The sequence below is a fragment of the Biomphalaria glabrata genome, chromosome 1 (assembly GCF_947242115.1).
Source record: "Biomphalaria glabrata chromosome 1, xgBioGlab47.1, whole genome shotgun sequence".
Classification (NCBI taxonomy): Eukaryota; Metazoa; Mollusca; class Gastropoda; family Planorbidae; genus Biomphalaria; species Biomphalaria glabrata.
Window position 1 is genome coordinate 88,406,455 of NC_074711.1, and position 24,455 is coordinate 88,430,909.

The window sequence follows — 24,455 nt, forward strand, 5'->3', positions numbered from 1 at the left end:
AGAGGATTCCTATTATTGGCCTAACCAAGATTAAATAACATTTTAGTTTTATGTTCTTATTTGATTTATAGAAATTTCTTTTAATAAACCCTAATGCTATGTTTGATTTTTTGAAAAATCTAGTAAGATAGCACCTATTTGCTCACTGTTAAAATAGATCTACTAGATCTATGTTTAAGTCTTACAGTACATTTCAGGATGCAGCTACTGTCTCTATTTGTCACATTCAAAAGATGTGCAACAATTCAGACATCATTAATAAATTTGATATCGAGACTTTGAAAGACACGGATGTTGTGAATTTTTGAAACCTTGAGAACACACTTTTAAAAATTATTTTTTATATTTAAAACATTAAAGCTAATTTGCAGATTTTTAAGTTAGGTGATAGACCTACTGTTAAGAGAATGTAAAAAAAAAAAATAAAAAAAATTAATAATTCACGGCATACAAACGATCTATACACCGTAATCCGGTGACTAAAACTGCCGCAGTATCAAGAAGACTACTTCCTTTTGATTTGTGTGAACTTTTTGCGGGAGAGTGGTAGATCGAGTTAAGCATGGTTTTAATAAGTGACTGCCAAAAAATGTTTTGGGGTAAGTTTTCAAAATGTAATTATGCAGTTATATCTAGATCTATATAGATTTAGAATATAAGATCTAGATATAGTTTACAAGTCTAATTTAATCATGATTTTTAAAACACGTGTTAGTGTTAACGCGTTAATAATCATTCATAATATCAATAATGAAAATCAAAATGATTGAAAATGATAGCAAAAAATCAAAAAAAGTTTAAAAAACATTAAAAAATCATAAATTTATTTTCATTCATCTAGTGATCTACTTAATCTAGTTTATCTACTATTATAGTTATACTCAGTTATAGATCTAGTACTATTTTAATTTATCAAGTAGCATCATCATCTATGATTTATCATATGATCTTCATTCATGATTCAGACTGACAGTGAGACTTCACTGACTCAGACCAGTCACCACTCAGTGACTGACTAACTCTAAAATTTAAAGTCTAAGTCGGTAGTCTTTAAAAGTGACTAAGTCGATTTAATAAATTATAAGTAGTCTAAATCACACTAAGTCTAGTTACTAGTCTAAGTCAAATTGATAGTCTTTGTCAAACTCAAAGTGTCGTCATTCTTCTTCAAACTTCTTGATCTTCTATTACTCTACCTCTACGTCATGATCTAGTCTCGAGACAGATGATGGACGATGAATTCACTAGCTAGCTAGTAAATCTATCTATAAATAATATAATATAATCTAGTTTTATCTAGAGTCAAGACCTAGATTAGATCTAGTCAATCTACAGTAACTTACGTTTATCGAACAAGTTAAGCTCATTCGCCGACATTTTTTATGTTTGAATTTGTGTATCTCCGTAAAAATTAGACCTAGAAAAAAACTGATTGTATAGATCTGTGAACTCCTCATCCATTTTTCTTAAAAAGTAGACGTTTTATTCTATTACTACTCATAGTTAAACTTATGACTTATATTTGAATGGGTCAGGTTGATGATTTCAAAAGCTTAAATTATCGAACACTTTTTTACCTTTATCTTATCGAACATATTAAGAACTTATCGAACACACGAGAAGTATGGTGTTTTAAAAGTGTTATAATCTTAAAATTTTGTGAAAAGTATGGTGTTTCAAAAGTGTTATAATCTATATTTTTTTTTATTTATATCATTTTCTTTTTACGCCATGTCAAGAAAGACAGATTTTTAGTCATTTTCAAATGGTCCACATCGAAGGAATCTATCACTGATCAGCTCTTCTTAGAAACTGACAGTGCTAAGCCCAGTAACGCAATACCGTAGTACTTAGGTCTAAGCTATTTTGAGACATAAGGCCATTAATAAATTAAGGGGGAGAGCCTAATAAGCTTTGGTAGCCAATAGATAATCCCGCCCTCCCCAAGTCATTGCAGGACACAACAGTTTACTTGGTTGACCTAAAAACAAAACATACGGTACGCAGCCCTACGTAACTAGCCGCCGATCTAGCACGCTCAGCCCAAAAGTCAGTGCTAGATATTTTTCGATATGGGCGGGGAAGGGGGGGTGCTGAAAAGCTATGGTAGCTTGCAGCTGTGTTACCTATAGATGTAGATAAATCCGCCCTCCCTAAACCACCTGGTTGACCAAAAAAAACCACAAATAACACCGTATTTTAGAGCACGCTTAGTATTTGTCACATACACACACAAACAACATATCTATATATACTACGTATCTATCATGCCTAGTGTTTGTGACCTAATTAGCGGCTTGACCGTAGGTACTTGACTGATGGCTCCTCCCCCTTTCCCCTCAACATTGTTCTTACTACAACTTGAACAATGTTTTGGGGCCGTGTTGATGGCCTGGTTTACACCTGTGTGTTACGCTATCACTGACCTTTTTTTTTTTTTTGTTGTTGTGTTAGTCTGGTGGCTGCGTTTGGATTGAGTCTTGATATTTACGTTGTTACTTTGCACTGAAAAAGTGTGAATGTTGGAGAGTGGAAGCGCGGGTAAGGGTGTGTAGGCAGAATAAAAGAGTGGTTAAATTTGTTATTGTTGTTATTTTGTGTATTTGTGATGTTTCAAAGGAGTGTCTTTGTAGCGCATTATGAGCTTTATCATACTTTATGGCAAATATATATATATATATAATTTTACAGACCCGGCGCCACACGTCTAGATCGAGAAGCACAACTGACTCTTGTATTTGAGGCTGACGTCAAATTCTAATGGTCGATCAATTATTGATGATCTCTGGATACAGTGTCTTGACTGTTTCTCTCCCCCACCCCCTGACCTTTTTTTTTTTTACCTGCCCAAGACATTTTTATTTCAAAATATCATATCTGCATTCTATACCTCCCCCTTTGCCCTTTCGTTTTATTAATATCTCTTCACATCAAGCACATGCGCTAGGTATTGGTTTATAACACATAATTCAGAAGTTAATAGAATGGGGCAAATTCAGAAGTTAATAGAATGGGGCATCTGAAAAAGAAACAACAACTGAATACATTCCACTCAGTCCCTTTCGGTAGCTGCGCACAGATGCCATTAGCATCAAGCTATAATATATGTGTCATAAAATCAAGCTTTTAAAATGGGTACAATTAGTGCATATTGATGTAAATCTATTTACTTAAAAAAATATAGCACATTTACGGTAAACCACAAATAGCTGATACAAATTGTAACATATGATTAATTTATATCTGTACTTTGCATTACATTATTTTAAAAAATAACAATTAAAAAATATAATTTAAATATTTTGTCTTCTTTGGGTTATATCCCTTTGATGTTTATTTTTAACATTAAAATGGCGTTCGATATCTTACGAAGCTGAGATTGCTTATATAAAAACTGCTATTATCGAACACCCCCTTTTTAAACCTCAATTTTCATGTTTAGGTAACAAAGGACACTTTCAAATAAATAGTTGTAAATATTTCTCAGCCTAATTAGAAGCGTATTATATAGTTTTTTTGAGCTGAAGCATCATTAGCATTAAAAAATACCCTTAACCCGAGACTCACTCCACTCTTCCCAAGAGTTCAAAAAATGTGAAATTTTTATACCAATATTACCAATGCACTTTGAATATAAGTAAAAAAATGATCCTCGGGTGAAAATGAAACTAATTATAACTTAACTATAAAGAAATGGACGATGCACAATAAGAATGGACTAGTTTCTTTATAATCATCGAAATAAAGGAGAATTTTAAAAAATACAACGGAATGGGGTGTTCGATAAGTACCTTAAAACGAAGGTGTTCGATAGATGTAAGTTACTCTAGATCTAAATCTAGTATTATAAATATTATACTAGACTAATTATAGTCATACTTAGTCTAGATTACCTCAGATAAGGAGGGTTTAGTGACAGTGTTAGTCGTGGTGTTTAGATCTGAAAGTAGATCTAGTTTAGAATTTGGAATCTCTCTATGCCGTCTGATGGTTGGTGTTTAATCTTGACTATTCTAATTCTAGACCCATATTCAAATATATTTATCAAAATCTAATATAATATATTCAAATTATAATAATGACAAAAATAAAAGCAAAAATTAGAATGTGTTTCAGTTTGAAATGTAATGTCAATGGCAATGAAAGGTGTGAGTATACTAATTTACTAGTCTATCTAGAATAATCTGATTCTAGAGTACAGACATAGACTTAATTAGGAAACAAATCAATTCATAACTATTAAGCTTTGCTATGTCTTGGGAAAAAAAACACTACACTGGGATTTCATTCATGATTTATGGTACTGAGATGAGATTTATTATTATATATATAATTATATATATATATAAATCTTAATGTTTGATTATTAGTTAAAAACATCCCCTTTTATGCTTGATTCTTTTCCTGTTATGCCATTTGCAGGTGTCACAATCGATGCTGGAAAGCGCTATTCCCAGATTGCTGAACAAGGCTTCCATGTGTCAATGGCAGCTCTGGATGTCAGTTCAAGTAAGCATGTAGCTGTATTTGCTTTGTTTTATTTTGAAAAGACACTGTTTTTGCATTAAATATGACACCTGTTTTTATAATCTGCATTACATTGTATTTCATTTTGTATGCTCTGTAGAGAAACCAGCTGAAAATGTACAGGTGATGCTGCAACGGGAGTCTTCCGAATATCTTCTCTGTACACTTCACAGCAATCTCCTACAGCAGCCACTGGATCTGAACTTTGCTACTGGCGAAGAAGTCTCTTTCAGTCTCAACGGCTCAGGTAAGAATACTGGCATGTGACTGGAAAATTATTTGGCAAATATTATTTATTTAAAAATAACTTGTCAAAATATTTTCAAACCTTGTACGTCTGTTTCCAGGTGTTGTCCATCTGACTGGATATTTAATCGGTGATGATGATGATGAACCAAGTATGGAGTTCTCAGACGATGATGGTAAATAAGAGTATAGTAGGACTAGATAATTCCAGCTAGGCGTGACTCAGGAGTCAACTTTTAATATTGTAGAAAACAACGCAGAGTTTTTACAAATCTACTGACATTTTCTTCCAAAATTTTCCTGGTAATTGTAAGATCTTTAATTTTTTTAAAAAATTATTTATTTTTTTTAGAGCCACCCTCACTCATTGATTCCTCTGGAGATAACCAGATGTTGGGTAAGTGGAATAATCTTTTTTTTTTATTTATTTTTTTTTTGGATGAAATACGACCTGCCTACCATTAGGCAGGTTGTTTGGCAAAATCGCTAGTATGCAAATACACACTCCACAATTTTTTTATTTTTTTTTGGGCTGGGTTAGCTTTGTGGATACACGTCTTATTGAAAAAAAGAGGAGTAGAGATTTCACGCTGTGGGAAATGGTTTTGTATAGATAGGTGGCAATTGACTTGTTTTAATTGTAAAAGCTTTTTAAAATTTTTTTTTTTTTTAAGCTTAGAAAGAAAAAAAAAGCTGAATATAAAAATGAAACAAGATTTTTACCCCCCAGTTCACTGTGTCCTGGTACTCATTTTGATGAAAACATGTTGAAGCGCTATTGATACAAAAAAATTTTCCTGGTAATTGTAAGATCTTTACATCATCATCAAGACACAAAAAGTGTCTTAAATCTAGATTTATGATTGACAGATTCTTAAGATTTAAACTCTTTCTAGGTCTATTAAATGTAGATCTCAGTTCACATTAATTAGACTTAAATCCAGATTCTAGATCTAGAAGTAAACTAGAGAGATAAAATCGCTACTACTAGTATGCTTATCCAGAACTCTGCTACAAAGTCTATTAGATCTAGTTGCCCTACAAAGTCTACTAGATCTAGTTGCCTAGTGACCGTTGTAACCCTTAGATTTCATGATGTATGATAGTTGTTAAAAGGGAATGGTCTTCTAAAATAAAATATATATCCTATAAATGGATCTCATTCACCAATCGTAAACAAACAACATTTAGTCACGTGATCTTATTGAGAAAACAACGAAACAAACGGTCACGTGACAACCATCATGAATTAAACATGAGATCGTAAATTATATAGAAGAGATAGAGCACCACGTGGCTAAATGTTGTTTGTTTACGATTGGTGAATGAGGTCTATTGAAATGTGCTGTTGGAGATTAGATCTAGTATTAATTTTGTTTTTAATACATTTCCTAAAAATAGTGTGTCGCACAAGTGTTTCAGATTCAGGTGTCAAAGATACAAATTTTTCACCAATAATAGAATTACACATTTAGACTTTTGTGGGTAGGCAGATCTAGAATTATAATGAAACACAGATTTCATATTGTGTTTAACATCCTATAGCAGGTATCAAAAGGAAGGCTATTGGCTCACTCAAAGATTCTAAAAGGATGAAACTTCTGGATGGGATAGATTCGGATGATTCTGATGACGATGAAGATGATGAAGATTACAGTGAAGAAGAAGAAGGGGTACATATTTTTGTAAATTATTATTTTTCTTCTGGCTAATGTTAATAAAATTGTTCTTCATTTATTTAACACTGACATTGTCACTCGGTTACATAATCAATTAACTTTGATACTGACTTTTTTTTCCCCCCAGTTTTCTGATGAGGATGATTTTGATGAAGGTAGGGTTTTGTTTGATTCTACAATTATTTCATGTTTCATTGTATTTACCAAATCCTTAAATCTCCTTAGAAAAAAAAAGGATCAACAAATGTTCTCATTAAGCATAAACTTTTTAAGATTCTTTATATGTTATTGATTTTTTTTTAATAAGCCAAATATTAAAAAATAAATTCTGTTTCTGATGAGAGTGCAGAACTCTTTGAATTCTGAAGAGCTCTCACAATGCCAGACTTTGAATTTCGTTGGACTAGCCATGTAGCACTATATAAAGTAACTAGATTGTTATCAAGACATCCTGGATAGCACAGCATTGCCCTCCTTTTTTGGATTCATGTTATCCGTCCTGCAGGCAATTCCCCTAAAGTATGAAAATGTCTGGGCTTTTTTTTTTTTGTAGTCTGTCGTTTTTTAACAACAGTAGCGTTTTTATCCATCAATCAAGTTCCTTTTCTTAGGCAGGAGGCAGATACAATTGAATGTAGATCATGCAGATGCAAGTGTAGAGATCCTTTTTAATAGATCGCATTAAGTTATTTAAGTTATCTTTTTTTTTTTTTTTTTTTTTACCACTGATACTGTTTAGTACTTGCTGTTATCTGCTCTTAGTTCTATGATTTGTATTTTTGTTTTTTCAGAATCATTTGACGAGGAGGAGGATAGTGATGAAGGTAAAAAGATTTTAAAGTCGAAAAAAAAACTTGATTTGTCCTTGTAGTCTCCCTAACCAAGCTTGTGCTTTTCTCATTAGTAGTAGGTTACTAGACGGCAGGCAAAAGTAGGGCATTTCCATGTTCTCCCTCCTGCAGGCATAGGTTCAAAGTGTGGGAATATCTGGCTTTTTTTTTTAAACTCTGTTGTTTACAGCGATAGGGTGTTATTCATCAATCGAGTTCATTCCTTCATATCTACTAGACTAAATGCATGAACTAACTCATACACAGCAGAAAGATGGTACATATGTTGTCAACCTCCTTCTTGAATGGATGTGTTCGAATTTCCAAGGCTGTTGAAAAGAAATGTTTTTTAATCTGTGATTTTTTTATTAACATTTAGGATTCCTGGTCATAATGCTAAAGTTGAAATATCGTTTCTGCTGATCAACTTGCCATGGTGCTTTTAGTTTTTTAAAATGATACAACACTAAGAAATATTTATTTTTACCAGATTTAGATGAAGAAGACAGTGATGAAGAAGAGGAATCCCCTAAAAAGAAAAACAAAGCTGACAAGACTCCAGCCAAGTCTCCGGCCAACACCCCAAGCTCACAGAAAGCAAAAAAACAGGATGCCAATAAATCTAAACAAGAGGAGAAAACGCCGAAACAACAGAACGGAAAGGCCAAACAGAAAGGGGCAGCTACTCTGGCAACACCAAAAACACCAGAAACAGTAAGCTAAATGTGGTTGTCTCATTGTGTAGATTTTTTTCCCCCCTATATTTGTGCGTGTCTTAGAGATCTAAATGTTGGAATGTCTTGAGAGAGAAACTGTATATCAGAATTATTACAATATATTTGATCCAATCTATGAGTACTCTTGAGCGGTGGCTAAGTGCATAGCTTCCATATGTAGGTTTCTCAAGTTGAAATCCCTACGAAGACAGAGAATTTGAACTTCTGGAATTTCAGGATGCCCCTGAATCCAGCCAACTGATGGATTCCTGATATATATTAGGGAAGTTAAGGTGGTTGGTGATTCTGCTAGTCACGTGACACCCTTGTTAGCTCCGTTGAGGGAAAAAAAAGATTCTAAAAAATAATAAAAATATATGATCTATTACTTATAAATAAATAAACGACTTAAGAAAAAATTACAATAGGGTCTAGTTTAAAAAACTCTAGAAAAAATAATACCCACCTGGTTTTCACTAAAAAAAAAAAAAAGTCATCACGCGCTTCTTATAAAACTGTTGGTAGCATCCCAAAGCATTATTCTGTAAAAGATGTGCAGTACCGTGGTAGGAGCTATTGGGTCAATTGTCAACCATAGAAACGGGTGAACTTAACTGCCCCCAAAGATCACAAGGTCTGCAAGGGTTGTCTTACCTACCTTTCAAGTTTGGTTAGTGTGCATGTTGTAATATCCCTATCCAGTTCCTGTTCTTTTTAGAATTCAGTATTTGAGTTTTTAAAAACTTAAAGTAAATAATAAAATGGATTTAAAACTTGTGATATTTTATTCTATTTTATAAACTAAATGGATAATTTAAAAAAGAATCGGCATAGTTAACGATGTGCAACATGTACACCCTTCCAATTCTTCTTGTACCCCACTTTAGGAAAGGCTGCTTTAAATGAATAAAATGAGATTTTTATAAATCTTAACTTGTACAAAAATATTTTAACAATGATATATTAATTTGGCGACCATGTCAATCAAATGAGTTTTTTTTTTCTTTTAACTGAACGTTTACTTTTGACTTCAGCCAGTGACACCTGGTGGTGATGGGGAAGGAGAGAGTGCTAAGAAGAAGAAAAAAAAGAAGAAGAAGAAAAATAAAGGGGACAACTCAGTGGTAAGTAAAACAAAGAGTTATGGTTCATGCAATACATGCATGCTCAAAGTGGTTTCTATTTTTGTATTACTTCTGCAGCCTAGATGTTCAAAGCTGACAAGAAATTTTTTCTTCTCTTTACAGAATGACAGTACAGCCAGCACTCCAGGCACACCTGCAGCAACCAAGACACCAGAGTCTACACCATCAGCTACACCAAAGAAAAGGGTCGTGGCAGGCGGGACAGTTGTAGAAGACATCAAGACGGGACATGGTCCTGAGGCCAAGCCAGGAAAAATGGTACGACTAAAAAAATTTTAAAACTAAATAGTTGGCATAGTTAAAGCTGGTTTAAAACATCAGAGTTAGCGTGAGTCTTATTTTTGTTCCCTAAGGTTTCTGTTTATTACGTTGGAACATTGGCCAAAAATAACAAGCGCTTTGATTCCTGCACTGAAGGGAAACCATTCCGCTTCAGACTAAATCAAGGGGAAGTCATCAAAGGCTGGGATGTTGGATTGACTGGTAATATATTAAAAACTTTTGTGTGCTTAATTTAGCATATCTGTATTAAACTTGTGAACTGTAGAATGATTACTTGTTGAAAAATGTGTGTATAATGTGGAAATTGTTTCTTTATTTAGGCATGAAAGTTGGCGGCAAGAGAAAGATAACAATACCTCCAAACCAAGGGTTAGTCATGAATTCCTTCCTCATTAGCTTTCATATTTTCTTTGTAGATTTATGAGGTTTTCAAATATAGGTCTTATCTTACTCGATCTAGAATATTTATCATCTAACTCAATCTAGACCATTTGTCTCCTAACTCAATCTAGAATATTTATCAACTAACTCAATTGCTTTTAAATGGTGTTTTTTTTTTATACATATGTTTATAATGTCTTGTGCTTCACAGATACGGCAACAGTAAAGCCGGAGCCATTCCACCAAATTCAACTTTAGTTTTCGAAGTAGAACTCAAGGCTGTTAGTTAAATGAAAGAAATTTTTATAAAATCACATTTTAATTATTTTTATCAACATTTATGTCAATTCAATTTTTTAATGTCAGCACTTTGCCTTGAAATGTTTATGTACAAAGTTTTATTTTACTGTAGCCCATATTGTGTTCATTTCATAATGCCGGGAAAAAAAAAAATCATTATTCATCAATTTTGAGAAAGTACTGTTTTGAGAGAAGAAATTTGTGTTTTATTGGGTATTTGTTATGGAGACATTTGTGTTTTATTGGGCATTTGTTATGAAGACAAATAAATTTGTTTCTCTGTGCTTATGTACCTTGTTTTACTAATAGATATGAGCTGATATGGAATAAAACTAAATACAGAAGTTGATGCCAATGAACAATTATTTATTGTTGAAGTTGATCTCAATGGGAAAACATCTTAATAGGAAAATCTTACTAATATCAGTAACACTAACATTACATATTTGTAAAATTTAAACAAAATAAAGAAAAATGTTATACACAAACTCGTAGGCCATCCTAGTGGGTTAATTAATTGGCACACAAATGTATATTTAGACGGTACTGTTTTTTTACTTTAAATAAAAGGTGTGCATACAATAAACATTATTTTATGTAATTGTAAACTTTAATTTAAAAAAAAAAAACTTCACTTATAATAAAAAAGTAAGCCTAATTCATAAGCAATACAATTAGAGTTTCAATAGTGCTTTTATTTTGAGATCTAATCACAAAATGAATACATCTTTAGGTTTCATTTTTTATAAAAACAAATTGGATAGATAACATTCCTTTTAGAAATAACTAACAGGAGATTCATAATTGAGTACAAGATAATCATTTTTTAATCAATTATCTTGCAATTAATTATTTGAGACAGGCAAACATTAACAACATTATTAAACATGAAATGCATGGTTGGACTGCAATCCACATGGAAAGATCAAAATATTCAGTAAAATGAAGAAATAATAATTTAAAAAAAAAATATTAAAAACAAATGAACAGTTGCACTTTTTCCTGGCCATATTTAAATGTGTTGTGAAGGGAACTAACCCTTCTATTCATCATGCAATAGTAATTAGCCTAGTCTCGGTTTGTCTCCCCTCTTGTACAGCGTCTTTCAATAGTGAAATAACAATCACCCATGGAAACCAATTTTTTTTTCCAATGTATACAAATGTCAGAAATAGACTTAATTCTGAGGGAGAATACTCTACACATTATGTGATGGATAACTCCGATGCAGGGACTTGGTCTCCTCGGACATGTCATCTTTTGCCAGAGGGAAGCATTCCTAAAGAAATTCTCCATGCTAGGCTTTGAGGAGGCAGCAAGACTTAAAGGACGCCCAAGACTAACCTAGAGAGATGTCTGCAAGCGAGATCTGAGGACTACAGGCATCCATGACAGCATGGAGACAGACTGTGCGTGCGGGTACGAACCTCGCCGAGATAAAAAGAAAGCGACAAAGAGAATCAGAAAGAAAGCTGCGCTATAATAAGATCGCCCTAGAACAGGGGCACACAAGCTGTGACAAACTTTGCGGGGTAGGAATTGGCTTTGTTTAGTCACGCCAGATTCTGTCCGGACTCGAGAAGAAACCAAAACCAGTGATTCGTCTGGGCGCATCTGTTGTCTGTCTTGACAGAAGGAGACAAATGCTAACATTATCCTGAATAAGAGAACATAATCTTTCTGTGTATGTAAACGTAGCTAAGACACACATACGTCATCGTCAGGCTTCTAAAAAGTATTTATTTATTGTAGTTATCAGTCTGTTTCTTGTGGACAGTAATTATATTTCATGCACTCTAAACGAAAAGGTGATTTATCACGATGTTTATGTAATGTTGTCATTGCCGAGAGTGGTCATGAAAGTGATCATTTTAAAACAGGGCGAGATAAGCGAGTCATCTCTTTGGGAATTTTCCCATTAAACTTAACAATGTCAAGGACGCTATGTTGCCAACTAAAAAGTTGAAAAAAAATGAACTAGAAAAGGAAAAATTACAATGGACCTCATTCACCAATCGTAAACAAACAACATTTTGCCACGCGGTTCTCTATCTCTTCTATACAAATTACGCAATCCATAAAGGCTGTCACGTGATACCGTAATTTTCATTGGTTTATCAATATTATCACGTGGCTAAATGTTGTTTGTTTACGATTGGTGAATGAGGTCCATTTGCAGTGCTAACAAACAAGTACTAAAAATTATTATATACTCAAAAAAGAAAACATAGCCTATATATAATCACCACTTCCTTAATGCTCTACACCGGAGACACCCAAAAAGCTTGCTATTTATAGTTTTTCTGTCATAGATGAACATCTCGAGTAAACAAAAGTTTTAGGTTCTAATAATTAAATCCATTTACCTACATGGACTTAAGATTTAAAAAAAAAATAATCTTCTTCTATTCTTTTTATCTTTAAGTATTTATGGTATATATATTAAATAAAATAGTAATGAAGCTTTTGGTTAAGATTGATATTGAATTCTTCAAGTCTTGAGCATCAATATGTCTACCATGTCAGTTCAGTTCCCAACTGCAGCAGAGCCGGATGAAAGTACAAACTACGCAGCCCCTAGTGCCTCCGATTGGTGGGGACTCGCAAAACTTGTTGGAGTACACTAGGTTTTAAATAAATCGCATAATTTTATTTTTCGCAGGTTTTATTTTAAATTCTATTTTTCTATTTCATTCATTTGGGGGCCGCCAAATTCACTTTGCATAGTGCCTCCCGTTATCTAAAGCCGGCCCTGACTGCAGAAACAAAATGATCACGCGAGAGGAGAAATGATACCAGGGGGGGTTATCATAATAGTGTCTATGATACAAGAGAGTTTATCATAAAATATCCCCACTACAAGATCGTCTGCTAGAAATGGTCAAACCTCTCTCGCATACCACAAATGTAGCACAAGTCTGATTGCTACCGTTTCGGTCGAAATAAACGCCATCGGATCTGTGCAGGCATGTGTTGTCCATGTCGCCGCAGGGCATCGCAATGTCCTTTCTGACGGACTCTGCCGGGTCGCATTGGCCTTTATCCACGTTGAACACTCCCTTGGCGCAAACGTGAAATCCGGCCATGCTTTCGTTCCGGCACTCAAAGTAGTGAGTGCACCGGCCAAAGATGTCCAGGTATTTCCCGTCATCCTTTCCGCTGCAGACGTTCATGTCGTCATTGTTGTCTCCGCAAGGAAATGGCACGCGCTTGACATCATCACAGCTCGAGGTGAAAGGGCTGAACTTAAATCCGTTGGGGCAGCTATGGAAGCCCCTGAACATTTGATTTTTGCACTTGTAGTACAGGTCACAACGGCCCTGCTCGTCCGGATAGAAGCCATCGCGTCTTCCGAGACATCCGGGTTTCCAGCCGCCATGTTTGCTGGGAATGCTCATGGGAGTCTCGCACGCTCTCGTTGTGGGCGAGAACACGGCGCTAGAGTCACACATGCCCTGTAGTATAGAAGAAGTAGTAATATTACAAACCAATCAATACATATATATCTTAAATATGATATAGCAAATAAATTTATTAATTTCTATTGCGTTTGTGAATTGTAAGTTGGCTAAACTAATTAAAATTTAACTTTTTAATACAACAAAAACATTTAAATTCTTATTTAATTAAAAACAAATATTTCGGGGCTGATTGGCTACGTAGAATGAAGATAAGACAAAATGATAAGAAAAGGGAATTGAAGTAATTGGTCAGTATTGGAGGTGAAAAAACCCTACAAGTATCAAAAGTTTTAAATACTCGGAGGTATCGTTTCAGACCAAGGAACGAAACCTGTATTACTGGGCAAGAATTGCAGAGTCCACAGCGGCATTCGCGAAGCTCATGACAATCTGGCAAGTCAGACTGATGCGCTCCTTGGACATGGCCAGATTCTCGTATGATCCTGAATCATGGAAGCTAACTGCAGAATTAAAGGAGAACATTTTAGCCACGGAATCTAGATGTTATACAAAGAATCCTAGGTGTCACCCTCAAAGACCGAATCACAAATGAGGAGATTCGGAACAGTATCACAGCGGCAATGAGGCTCACGATGAACTGCTGACCATTGTCAAATGACCATATGAAGAGGTTGTTCCTATAGGGAACAGTTCCAAGTAAAGAAAGAGAAAGAGAGAGACAGAGAGAGAGAGAGAGAGGGTGATGGGAGAATAACACCAGAGAATGAACGGGCCCGTCTCTGAAATAGACGCTATTCAAGGCAAAAGATAGAAATGGAGAAAGATCGTAGATAGATCATGCGTGGTACTCCAATAGTTCAACAGACTGAGAGATCGATGAATGTGAACGTCAGTGTGGATCACTTGTAACTTCTCAACATCCAGCTGACAACGGCTCAGTTGAAAGTGACGGATACTTAGGCCTAATACATACAATCAGTTAATTATAGCCTAGTTTATTTTTCTAGGTGATCCAGATCTTATACTAAGTTCACTCACTTGAAATACCGTCCTCTCCTTGTGGCACTCCACAAAAAAAGGCTCCCACTCCATGCCTTCCCACGGATTCAATCCTTCGTTGAGACCCCGGCAACTGGCATAGCGCACCCAGCAGGGAACACAATGTGAGGACTCGTGACATTTGTTGACTCTGTATTCACCTAGGCAACAAGGGAAATAACTTTTCATTCCCAGCACTTCTATGTAATATTTAAAGCATTATTTCCCCTAACGCCAATCATTTATTGCATTCCAAAAATTATTGTTTAACCGAGACCATTCGTTAATAAAGGCCTGACACGCAACGTCACAAATCTCCCACAGGTTGTGACGTTGCAGGTCAGTGATAGGGGCTTATAGAACGGTCTAGGCTCTCCGTCATTTCTTGAATGCATTTATTTGTAGCCCCGAGTAGTGCAACATCATCAGCAAAGTCCAAGTCTGTCAATCGGAGTTGTTCATGCCATGGAATACCAAAGGCAGTCTGGTTCATTGCTCTCCTCATTATGTAGTCGATGGCTAGGAGGAAAAGGAAGGGAGATAAGATGCACCCCTGTCTCACACCTGTCTCGATTGTAAAAAACTCTGTTGTTCCCTCTTCTGTTTTAATGCAGCAACTAGACTGACTGTAAAGGTGTCGTAGGATCTGGACGAATTTTTCTGGGATACCGTATTCTCTAACTATTTTCCATAGTGATTCTCGGTGGACACTATCAAACGCTTTTTTGAAGTCCACGAAACTGATCGTTAGCCGTTGTTGGTACTCAAGACTTTATTCTATGATATTTCGTAGAACGAAAATCTACTCTGTACACGATCTGCCTCCTCGGAAACCTGCTTGTTCTTCTCTGAGCCTTTCATCTACAGACTGTTGAAGCCGTCTCAACAAAACAGTACTGAAAACCCCTCTTAGACAGCTCATGAAATTGAAGACCTATAACTAGTGGTTTACGTGCTGAAATATTTAGAACCCACACTAAAAAGAATCTTATTTTATTAATAGTTATAACATCAAGTAACTATTAATATTTTGGTTGAAAACAATATGAATATTTATTTATTATCTATCCATTGTAACAAATATGATGACAGATGTAGATGTGAGAGAGATATCATGTATCAGGACTTATGAATCTGATTAAAATCCACCCCATAGATTGTGAAATAGTAACTAAGCTAATTAGCGTAAATATTTATTTGCCTGGTCTTGTGATATGCGCTATGGAATGTCCCGATTGCCTTATGTTCGAAGCCCGCCTACTGCCATCCGAGCAGGTTTGGGTTAAGATACAATAATCTTAAAATTTGAACACAATGTCCGAAACATGTAAATGAGAGAGATTTATCGTAGTTATCTATCTTGAAATTTTCAACATTGAGTCATTAGCAACCAAGAAAAAAAGAAAAGCACCAAAATGTCGACCACCAATATTTTACTTACACGGTGATTTGGGTTCGAAACGCTCCAGACATTGGACATTATTAAAATCTTCGCACTGAAGAGTTACATGGGAGAAGAGCTGAGGGTAAGGGCATTCACTCACGTAGCCATTAAAGTAGGTCATCATGGCGGCGTCAGGGACGGACGTACAGTTGATGTACCAGGCGCAGTTGTCCGGGTGGGCTGAAATTAGTCCAGGGTCATTTCTGCAAATCTCCAGAGCATCTAATTGCCAAGATGTAAAAAGATAAAATAGATTGTTAGTTGACTTAAACAAAGTTGACAGTGTGAAGTACATGCAGTACATAAGTACATACATACATCATTGTTCTTATGTACTTTACAACGTTCCCCATACAGACCTTATGGTCAATAGGGGCAGATGATGTAAAGGTCATCTGTTTCTGTGGCCCACGGTTAAAGAGGGTGTCATTTGACCAACCCGCCTTTTACTTTCCCTAACTAATGTCAGGTAGTACAGGTGCCTATTACAGCCGGAGGGACCCAAAGGCGCCCAGAGATCTCGAAATTTAAAATCTCAGTCTTCATCAGGATTTGAACTTGGGACCCCCGTTTGGGAAACCAAGCGCTTTACCCCTCAGCCACCGCGCCTCTTATGTACTTAATAGTTTACGATATTTGTGTCGTTGCCTTTTTACTTGCATTTGCTTACCAAACAGCGGGCTCATAGGCAAACCTTTGGTGGCTATTAACTAAAAACACGAACTCACTTTGAAATCTTTTTTTGTTTAGTTTGTTCTAAATCAATTTATCAACGTTAAGAAAATAATATGCTGTATGGTCTTATGTTTTGTTTTAATGAGTAAATTTGTAGTAAGGTTGAAATTTCAGGAAATTAATATTTACGAAAATATGTATATTTTTATTGCATTTTTTTTATTGAACTATACCATTGTTACTCCTTTAAATATCACTGATGTCAAGCAGAAAAATTAGCAATAGAAAGAAATATAACACTTTTAACAAACAATAGCTTATCTAAGGGAAAGAATCGCTAATTACTGCCATTTATCTAAAAATTACAGGGTTTAGCTCCCTTTCTGCTATATAAAACACAATTTATTAATCAGCACTAAATGATTAAGTAATTGGCTAATTTTTGGATTGATTCGTGTATTGCCATCGACAATGAATTGTCATGGAAAATTTCAACTTGATCCGAGAATGGGAATGGAAAAAAAACCCGTGTCAAAACGTATAAAGGGGATTAAATCCATATATGCATCCACATCTCGCATTAAGTAGCATTTATTTCACTTATTTGGATATCGAACAAAATAATCATTCACCAATAACTGATTAACTAATTGGTTATTTTATTTATTGATTCATGTTTTGTAGGGTATAATTTGGTAGGGAATAATTACGCAAAGTTTCAACTTAATCCGAGAATGGGAAATGGGAACAAAAAATATGTTTGCGTTCCCTGCCAGATAGACAGATAGCATGAGTGATATAAGCTTTGTACAATTACCTTTGGTAGTTGATAATAAAAACTGTGAATATTGGTATGAAGCAATAGCGAATAAAAACTTACCCAAATTACCACTAGATTTACTCGATTGGTAATCATCAAGGAGGAAGTCACGGTAATTAAATATAGTTTTTGATTTTCTGGCGCCAAAAAGTTTGCTCTCATTCCTGTTGCCCGTACTAGGACGACCTTTAACCCTGGTCGTGTGCAAGAAAGCCGTATTGAGTTTGCTCCCTTGCTGCTTCGTTCCTTTGTCGTTGTCATGACTCTTTGTGACCTTGACCGTGTTAGCTGTCTTTGAGGTTCCTGAGATTCGAGCCATTTCTGACAGAGTTTGAGCATTTCCAGATGAAGCGTTTTCTTGTGTATACTTTTCCTCGTGGGAAAGATTCAGTCTTTTGCAATCGAAAACTCGACACTCGTCTATCATGATGCTATTTCCAGCTTCACTAAAATTAGAATTCAAGTCAACAACTATAGATTTATCGGTCGGTATTAGCAAAGATCGATCTGTAGGCACAATCATAAATTTATCTGTAGGCATGATCATAGATTTATCCGTCGGTTGCAAATCGTTCTTGACAGTTTGAGTTTGAGCCAACACTCCAGTTGGACTGGCCATGAACCCTGACCCCACCGCCAATTTCAAGCACACAGACATAATCCAAATGCAAGGAAAATACTTGTTGCGACACGGACACATTGTAGCAGAAGTCAAAGCGGTGAAAGCCTAAAACCTTGTAAAGAAATTGTTTCAAATTTCTTACCAAAAGTTTCAAACTCCAGCCGCAATGCCTTCAAAAAGTTGTTTCTCTTGGCGCTAACTCTTTTATACTCTCAGCCTCTTCTTTGGAGCTAACCACGTGACCGTGTCAACAGACGTCTGCTATCATCATCCGTGACTTAAGGTAAAAAAAAAAGATTTCCTTTTTGATTTTCTTTGCATGTAGCTCCGTGGGCTGTGTCCCCAATAAACTTTAAAAAAAAATTTAGATGTGTACTGAAGGAGAACTACTTTTTGAGCTAATTCAACATTTGCATATTTTTTTTTGTATGAAGCAGCGGAGTGATTTTTGAAACAGAAGAAATGTGAAGAACAAACACTAGTTTGTTGGCGAATGAATATTTGTTGACTGCTGCTAAGCGGCATAACTGCACGACTTTTACAAGGTGTACCGACGTAAAGTAGTGTTGTTGTAATGGCCCCTGGTTGAATGTAGAAAAAAATTTTCTCATACTTGCTGGATGTCACGAGTGGTGTCAGAAGCAAATAAATAGAAACTTGAGCTACGGACTTGTAGTAGAGAAGCCAAATTATTTGTATTTATCCTTTTAGTTAGCCTTAAGGTGTGAATTTTTTCTTCAAAAGGTGATAGTCTAGAGCTAGAAATCAAATACATTAGATCGGATAGTGCGTGGGAATTAAGTTTTGAACAATTCTTAGTGAAATAATGATATCTAGACCATTTTTTTAAAGATAAAATTCTACATAATTAGGACATTTTATTTTAATTTTTATTTTAATTATCTAGAGCAAACGTAAAGATGTAGATGTATTAACCATGAACAATTGAACTTTTTTACTACACAGATTTCAACAATTTAGCTTTGTTACAACACAGAGTTGAAAAGTTTAGCTTTGTTAAAATCCATAGTAGAACTATTTAGCTTTGTTAAAATCCATAGTTGAACTATTTAGCTTTGTTAAAATGCATAGTTCAACAATTGTAGTATCCGCTATGATTTAACATTTTTGAAATCAAGTAGGACACTTTTTGATGTTTTCAGTATGGTGTAAAAAAATTTACATGTGTCGAAGTTCTAAAAGTCTTGCCAATCGAGGAATAAATCATATCCAACCTATCCCATTTTTCAAATTTAAGCATGTACAAAGTAGTCCATATGTTTGTTTATTAAATGCATTGCTTTGTTTTTCGCTGCATTGTTTATTGGAAATAAAAAAAAACAATTCACCTGGAGATAATCTCCCTTTACATAATTAATATCCTCGCTCCTGTGCGATTTTTATCCAAGTAATAAAGGTTGGGCTAGCTACCCTACCCTGTAGAAAAAAAACATTAGCAACAGAAACAGCAAATCAACAGAATAAAACCATTGAAAAATAATCTCTCTTTTATTACTCAGCATTATAAAAAAAAAAAAAAACTTTTAAAAATTGAATTACTTTTGTATGGCGCATCTATAGCATGCTGGGAACGCCCTGGTCAAAGTTTTGTGTGAAACTTTTGGGAGATGATGGGAGGGGAAGGGGGGGGGGGTAAACGAAGCAGGCCGTTTTGGCGCAGCCGTTTTGGCGCAGCCGTTTTAACGCATGGGACGTTTTGGCGCGGTTTTAGTCACATTATTTACGTCAATTTTATTATTTCTTTTATCTAGAATGTTTCCGTGTTGCTTTTAGGCGCTCAGCAAACACAACTTAGCTCGAGTCTGGATTCGAACTCAGTCCGCTTAGAATAGGCTTATATAGGCAGCCAAGCGGTTTATGCCACTTAGTCCCAGATATGTAAGAATCGTCATTTAAATGGACTTAATAAAATACTCTGCGACACATTTTTTTTTTTGCAAGAGAAATTTTTTATTTTGCACAATTTAAGACAGAAATAAAATAAATAAAATTGTAATTACATGAACAAGGTACAGACAGTTCGCATGTTAAGACAGCATGATGAGACAGAGTGTTGAGACAGCATGTTGAGCAGCATGTTGAACAGCATAACGAGACAGCATGTTGAGCAGCATGACGAGACAGCAGCATGTTAAGAAAGCATTTTGAGACAGCATGTTGAGACAGCATGTTGAGACAGCGTGTTGAGACAGCGTGTTGAGACAGCATGCTAGTTTCATGCAATGTGCATTCTACTTCCCTCGTAAACTTCAGTCTTCGAAACACTCCAATATCTTATCTTATCTTATATAATACAGACGTTACTTCAAAAAAGAAGACTTTTGTTTGATTGATTTCATAATCTTAAAAGGAGCAAGTCTTAGGTCAAATAAGAGAGAGAGAGAGAGAGAATCAGAGAGAGAGAGAGGGAGGGGGAGAAAGAGTGAGAAAGAACTAATGGGGGGGGGGCGGGCCAGAGAGAACGAGCAAGGAGAGAGAAAGGGAAGAGAAAGAGAAAGGAGAAAGAACAGATAGAGAATGTTTTTTTGTATTTAAAAATCTTTTACATGTTTCAGGTTGAAAGGTAATTTCATTTTAGTCCCAACCTCCCGCAGGACGGCGGGGGATGGCAGCGGGCAGCGGACTAACGAGACCATCTGAACGACGGTCCAGTGCACATACCACAGGGCCAGGCAGGACAGAAAGAGAGAGAAAGAAACAGAGAGAAACACACAGAGAGAGAGAGAAAGAGAGAGAGAGAGAGAGAGCAATGTTTTGAAAAATCTACGATCTATGTCAAACAAGTTTATTGTGAACAAAAGAACTTTTGCTCGAATGACATTATTTCGTAAATAATTTGGAAATAATCAGGAAATAATCACGACAGATTTATAATACAATTCTTGATTTAAAGTTTTTCTCGTCAGACGCTAACAATGTCCTGCCAGGCCTTTATTTAATTTAAATTCTTATAGATCCTCATGTTTTTTTCTTCTGACACTGTCTATTCAACTATTCATGACATCTTTCTAACATCTTCCTGACATCTTCCTGACATCTTTCTGTCTTTTCATCGTTCATTGTGACAGTATTTCTTTGGAAAACATTTCCTGGGTCCAGGCGGAGTTCAGGGCGTCCTCTACCCTCTCCATGAATGCACTGTACGCCTGTCTATGTCGACGCCGGTGTCGCTGTAGAGAGAAAAAAATGTAAATTTATTTTTTTTATATTTCGAACCACAATTTTTTTTTTCAAAATGCCAAAAATTAGTCGGCAAGAAAATAGAACCAAAAAAAAAATGTCATATTTTTGTATTAATTAATAAATGTCTGGATAGCCAATTAAAACAATAAGTTTATACACTGTCCCTGTTGAACTTATGGGCACCGTCTTTCACCTTTCCGCTTAGCCTGGTCGTTCGGTTTGCGCGCTGGACTGTTGTTCGGATTTATCGATGGTCGAGGGTTCAAATCCTGCCCAACTCCCATCCCCCGTCGTCCTGCGGGAGGTTTGGACTAGGAAGTAAACTTTCTTCAACTCTGAAGGAACATCCGAAACATGTCAAACATTTTACATTTTAGTAATAGAATCTCAGGCCGTCCATTCCATCGCTTTCTCTGTCTGCCTCTATTCTCTGATGGAAGGTGCTTACGATCCCTGAGGACCTTGTGATATGACCATAAAGTTTCAGTTTGCGTTTTTTTTTATTATAGTGGTCAGCTGGTCATCGTGGGGCTTAAATGCCGTCGTAACCCTGTTTCTAATCTCTTCGTTTGTGATGCGGTCTTTGTAGGTGATTCCTATATTCAATACCACGGCTAGGGTCCTCCTCTGTAGTTCCTCAGCTTTCAGTGTGGTCGAGAGGCCAAGTGCGCTTGAACTTTGGCTTGGCTTGGCTACCTATGAAGGGGGCTCGAGGTTCGACACCCGACTCGGGCAGAGTTGTGTTTACTGAGCGCCTAAAGGCAGCACGGAAAACCAACTCCTAGACACTGGTCCACAAATGAGATTGGACCAAAAGCGCTCTGAGCATGCTATAAGCATGAAAGTAGCGCTTTATATAAAAGCTATAATAATAATATTGCTTTAAATCTAATGGGCGACCCGCACTACAATGTTACTCTCCATTAGTTCTGTACGTCTGACATGCTCTAAATGTCAAGTATAAAAATGCAGAACGACTTATTTATTTCGTTGTTTCGTTAACTTTATTTACTAATTTTAATAAGCTTATAGCACAAGCCAAATTGTATTATTCAGTTGATTCAGCGTCCTTGACATTGTTGAGGATCTAAACTATATCGTAAAAAAAAAACAACAACCCAATTTTACAAAGCTAATATTAAGTCACTAAGTCTGTCTGTCAGTCAGTCTGTCTGTCAGTTTGGTAAAAAGTTTGAACATTATTTCTCCCATCTCCCATTCTTGCATCAAGTTAAAACTTTGCACAATTATTCATTAAACCTCACGAGACATGAATCAATAAAAAAATAATTAAACAATTAGTTAATTAACTGTTGGTGATAAATTATTTTGTTTGACATCGATTTAAGGGGAATAAATTCAGGTTAATGAGATGTGGATGTATACATGGATTTAATCCCCTTAGCATGTTTTGACACGTTTTTTCTCCCACTTCCCATTCTCGGATCAAGTTAAAATTTTGCATAATTATTCATAGTCGATGACAATACAGGAATCAATCCAAAAAATAACCACATATTTAATCATTTAATTAATTAATATTTATATTAATAATTAATAATTAATCAATTTTGTTTTATATAGCAGAAATGGAGTTAGACCCTGTAATTTTCTTTCCATTAGATAAGCTAGGTTTTAAAAAAGTATTCTTTTAATCTATTGCTTGTTAAAGTTTTGTTTTAACAACCGGGATATCATTAGCTTCAGACTCAAACCCACTTACCGTGAATGCGGCGCTTTTTCTGGGCCAGTCGTCCTTTTCTAGAACGAGCTGTGGGTCCCAGTGTTTCTTACCGGACATTGGTTTCCCCATCTGTCTTCCAGGCACCAGATCTCTTTCCGGGGGCTCGTTCGGCAGGCCGAAAACTAAAGACAGTTTTAAAATATTGATTAGACAAAACACAGCAGAGGCGTCACTGGGAATGGTGTCACTGGGAATGGTGTCACTGGAAATGGTGTCACTGGGAATGGTGTCACTGGGAATGGTGTCACTGGGAATGGTGTCACTGGAAATGGTGTCACTGGAAATGGTGTCACTAAGAATGGTGTCACCGGAAATGGTGTCACTGGGAATGGTGTCACAGCGAATGGTGTCACTGGAAATGGTGTCACAGGAAATGGTGTCACTGGGAATGGTGTCACAGGGAATGGTGTCACTGGGAATGGTGTCACTGGAAATGGTGTCACTGGGAATGGTGTCACCGGAAATGGTGTCACTGGGAATGGTGTCACAGCGAATGGTGTCACTGGAAATGGTGTCACAGGAAATGGTGTCACTGGGAATGGTGTCACAGGGAATGGTGTCACTGGGAATGGTGTCACTGGAAATGGTGTCACAGGGAATGGTGTCACTGGAAATGGTGTCACTGGGAATGGTGTCACTGGAAATGGTGTCACTGGGAATGGTGTCACTGGAAATGGTGTCACTGGGAATGGTGTCACTGGGAATGGTGTCACTGGGAATGGTGTCACTGGGAATGGTGTCACTGGGAATGGTGTCAGCACAACGACCAATTGCCTTTATTTTCAGCCCATCTAATGTCAGGTACCCATTAGAGCTGGGTGGACTCAGAGTCGCTAAAGATCCCCAGGATTCGAATCCGGAACCTCGGTTCGGAAGCCAAGCGCTTCACCGCTCAGCCGCCGCGCCTCCTACAGTTTCGTATGTACATTGGACTAAAATAAGAAAACGAAAGGTATTACAAGACTTGGGAATGGGAGGGAGGAGGGGGGGGGGAGGGATTAAAGAGAATCTTTGGTTACCGTTAGTAAATATTCAATGCCATGACACTCGCCCAGGGCCCCTCGCATTGGTAAGTCCGCCTATGGACACCTGCTCTTTTCTGCACTGTCCAGTATCGCAGGATCGGGGAGCAGACCTGAGCGTTGTTAGAGGCTCTGCTAGGGTTTCGGACATATTGAAGTATTCGTTCTGTTGGGAACTTTTTTTTTTCTCCAGACACCTAAATATCAATACGCTGGGAACGCGGCATTTCTTTCAAAACACTCACTGTGGTTTAATCTCTGGGTCTTGAACTTCATTCCATTGGGATCTTTCTCGTAGTCTGTGACAAATTCATCGAGACCCAGGGATTTGATTGGAGGATACTGTGAGAACAAAAAG

General features: G+C 36.3%; 3 protein-coding genes across 6 annotated transcripts in view; 1 reads left to right on the plus strand and 2 right to left on the minus strand.

Annotated features, from left to right (window-relative positions):
- The first annotated feature begins 454 nt into the window (after window positions 1–454).
- On the plus strand, window positions 455–10,394 carry LOC106062597 (46 kDa FK506-binding nuclear protein-like). 3 transcript variants are annotated; one of them, XM_056018411.1, is made up of 14 exons: window positions 455–599; window positions 4,423–4,509; window positions 4,628–4,774; window positions 4,875–4,949; window positions 5,126–5,170; window positions 6,319–6,446; window positions 6,580–6,607; window positions 7,244–7,276; window positions 7,773–7,996; window positions 9,033–9,122; window positions 9,246–9,401; window positions 9,497–9,626; window positions 9,746–9,794; window positions 10,018–10,394. In XM_056018411.1, the coding sequence occupies exons 1-14, from the start codon at window positions 563–565 to the stop codon at window positions 10,094–10,096; spliced, it is 1,308 nt and encodes a 435-aa protein (XP_055874386.1). In that variant the 5' UTR covers window positions 455–562; the 3' UTR covers window positions 10,097–10,394. The 3 variants fall into 3 exon arrangements, with proteins under 3 accessions (XP_055874386.1, XP_055874387.1, XP_055874388.1); XM_056018412.1 differs by having other exon boundaries at window positions 6,322–6,446; XM_056018413.1 differs by lacking the exon at window positions 455–599 and adding an exon at window positions 2,354–2,378.
- Window positions 10,395–10,485: 91 nt separating this feature from the next.
- LOC106065034 (uncharacterized) lies at window positions 10,486–18,337 on the minus strand. The gene is made up of 4 exons (XM_056018408.1): window positions 17,566–18,337; window positions 16,008–16,232; window positions 14,567–14,727; window positions 10,486–13,561 (listed from the first exon to the last, which is right to left on the minus strand). Exons 1-4 carry the CDS (start codon window positions 18,203–18,205, stop codon window positions 12,947–12,949), a joined length of 1,641 nt encoding a protein of 546 aa, XP_055874383.1. The 5' UTR covers window positions 18,206–18,337; the 3' UTR covers window positions 10,486–12,946.
- Window positions 18,338–20,031: 1,694 nt separating this feature from the next.
- The window catches only part of LOC106077126 (uncharacterized), a 41,995-nt gene continuing 37,571 nt past the window's right edge, over window positions 20,032–24,455 (minus strand). For both annotated transcript variants that reach the window (XM_056018415.1, XM_056018414.1), the window contains exons 5-7: window positions 24,343–24,439; window positions 23,055–23,197; window positions 20,032–21,318 (exon numbers count right to left, since the gene is read on the minus strand). In XM_056018415.1, coding sequence (XP_055874390.1) covers window positions 21,205–21,318; window positions 23,055–23,197; window positions 24,343–24,439 — 354 coding nt within the window. In that variant the 3' untranslated portion in view covers window positions 20,032–21,204. The remainder of the gene's footprint in view (window positions 21,319–23,054; window positions 23,198–24,342; window positions 24,440–24,455) is intronic.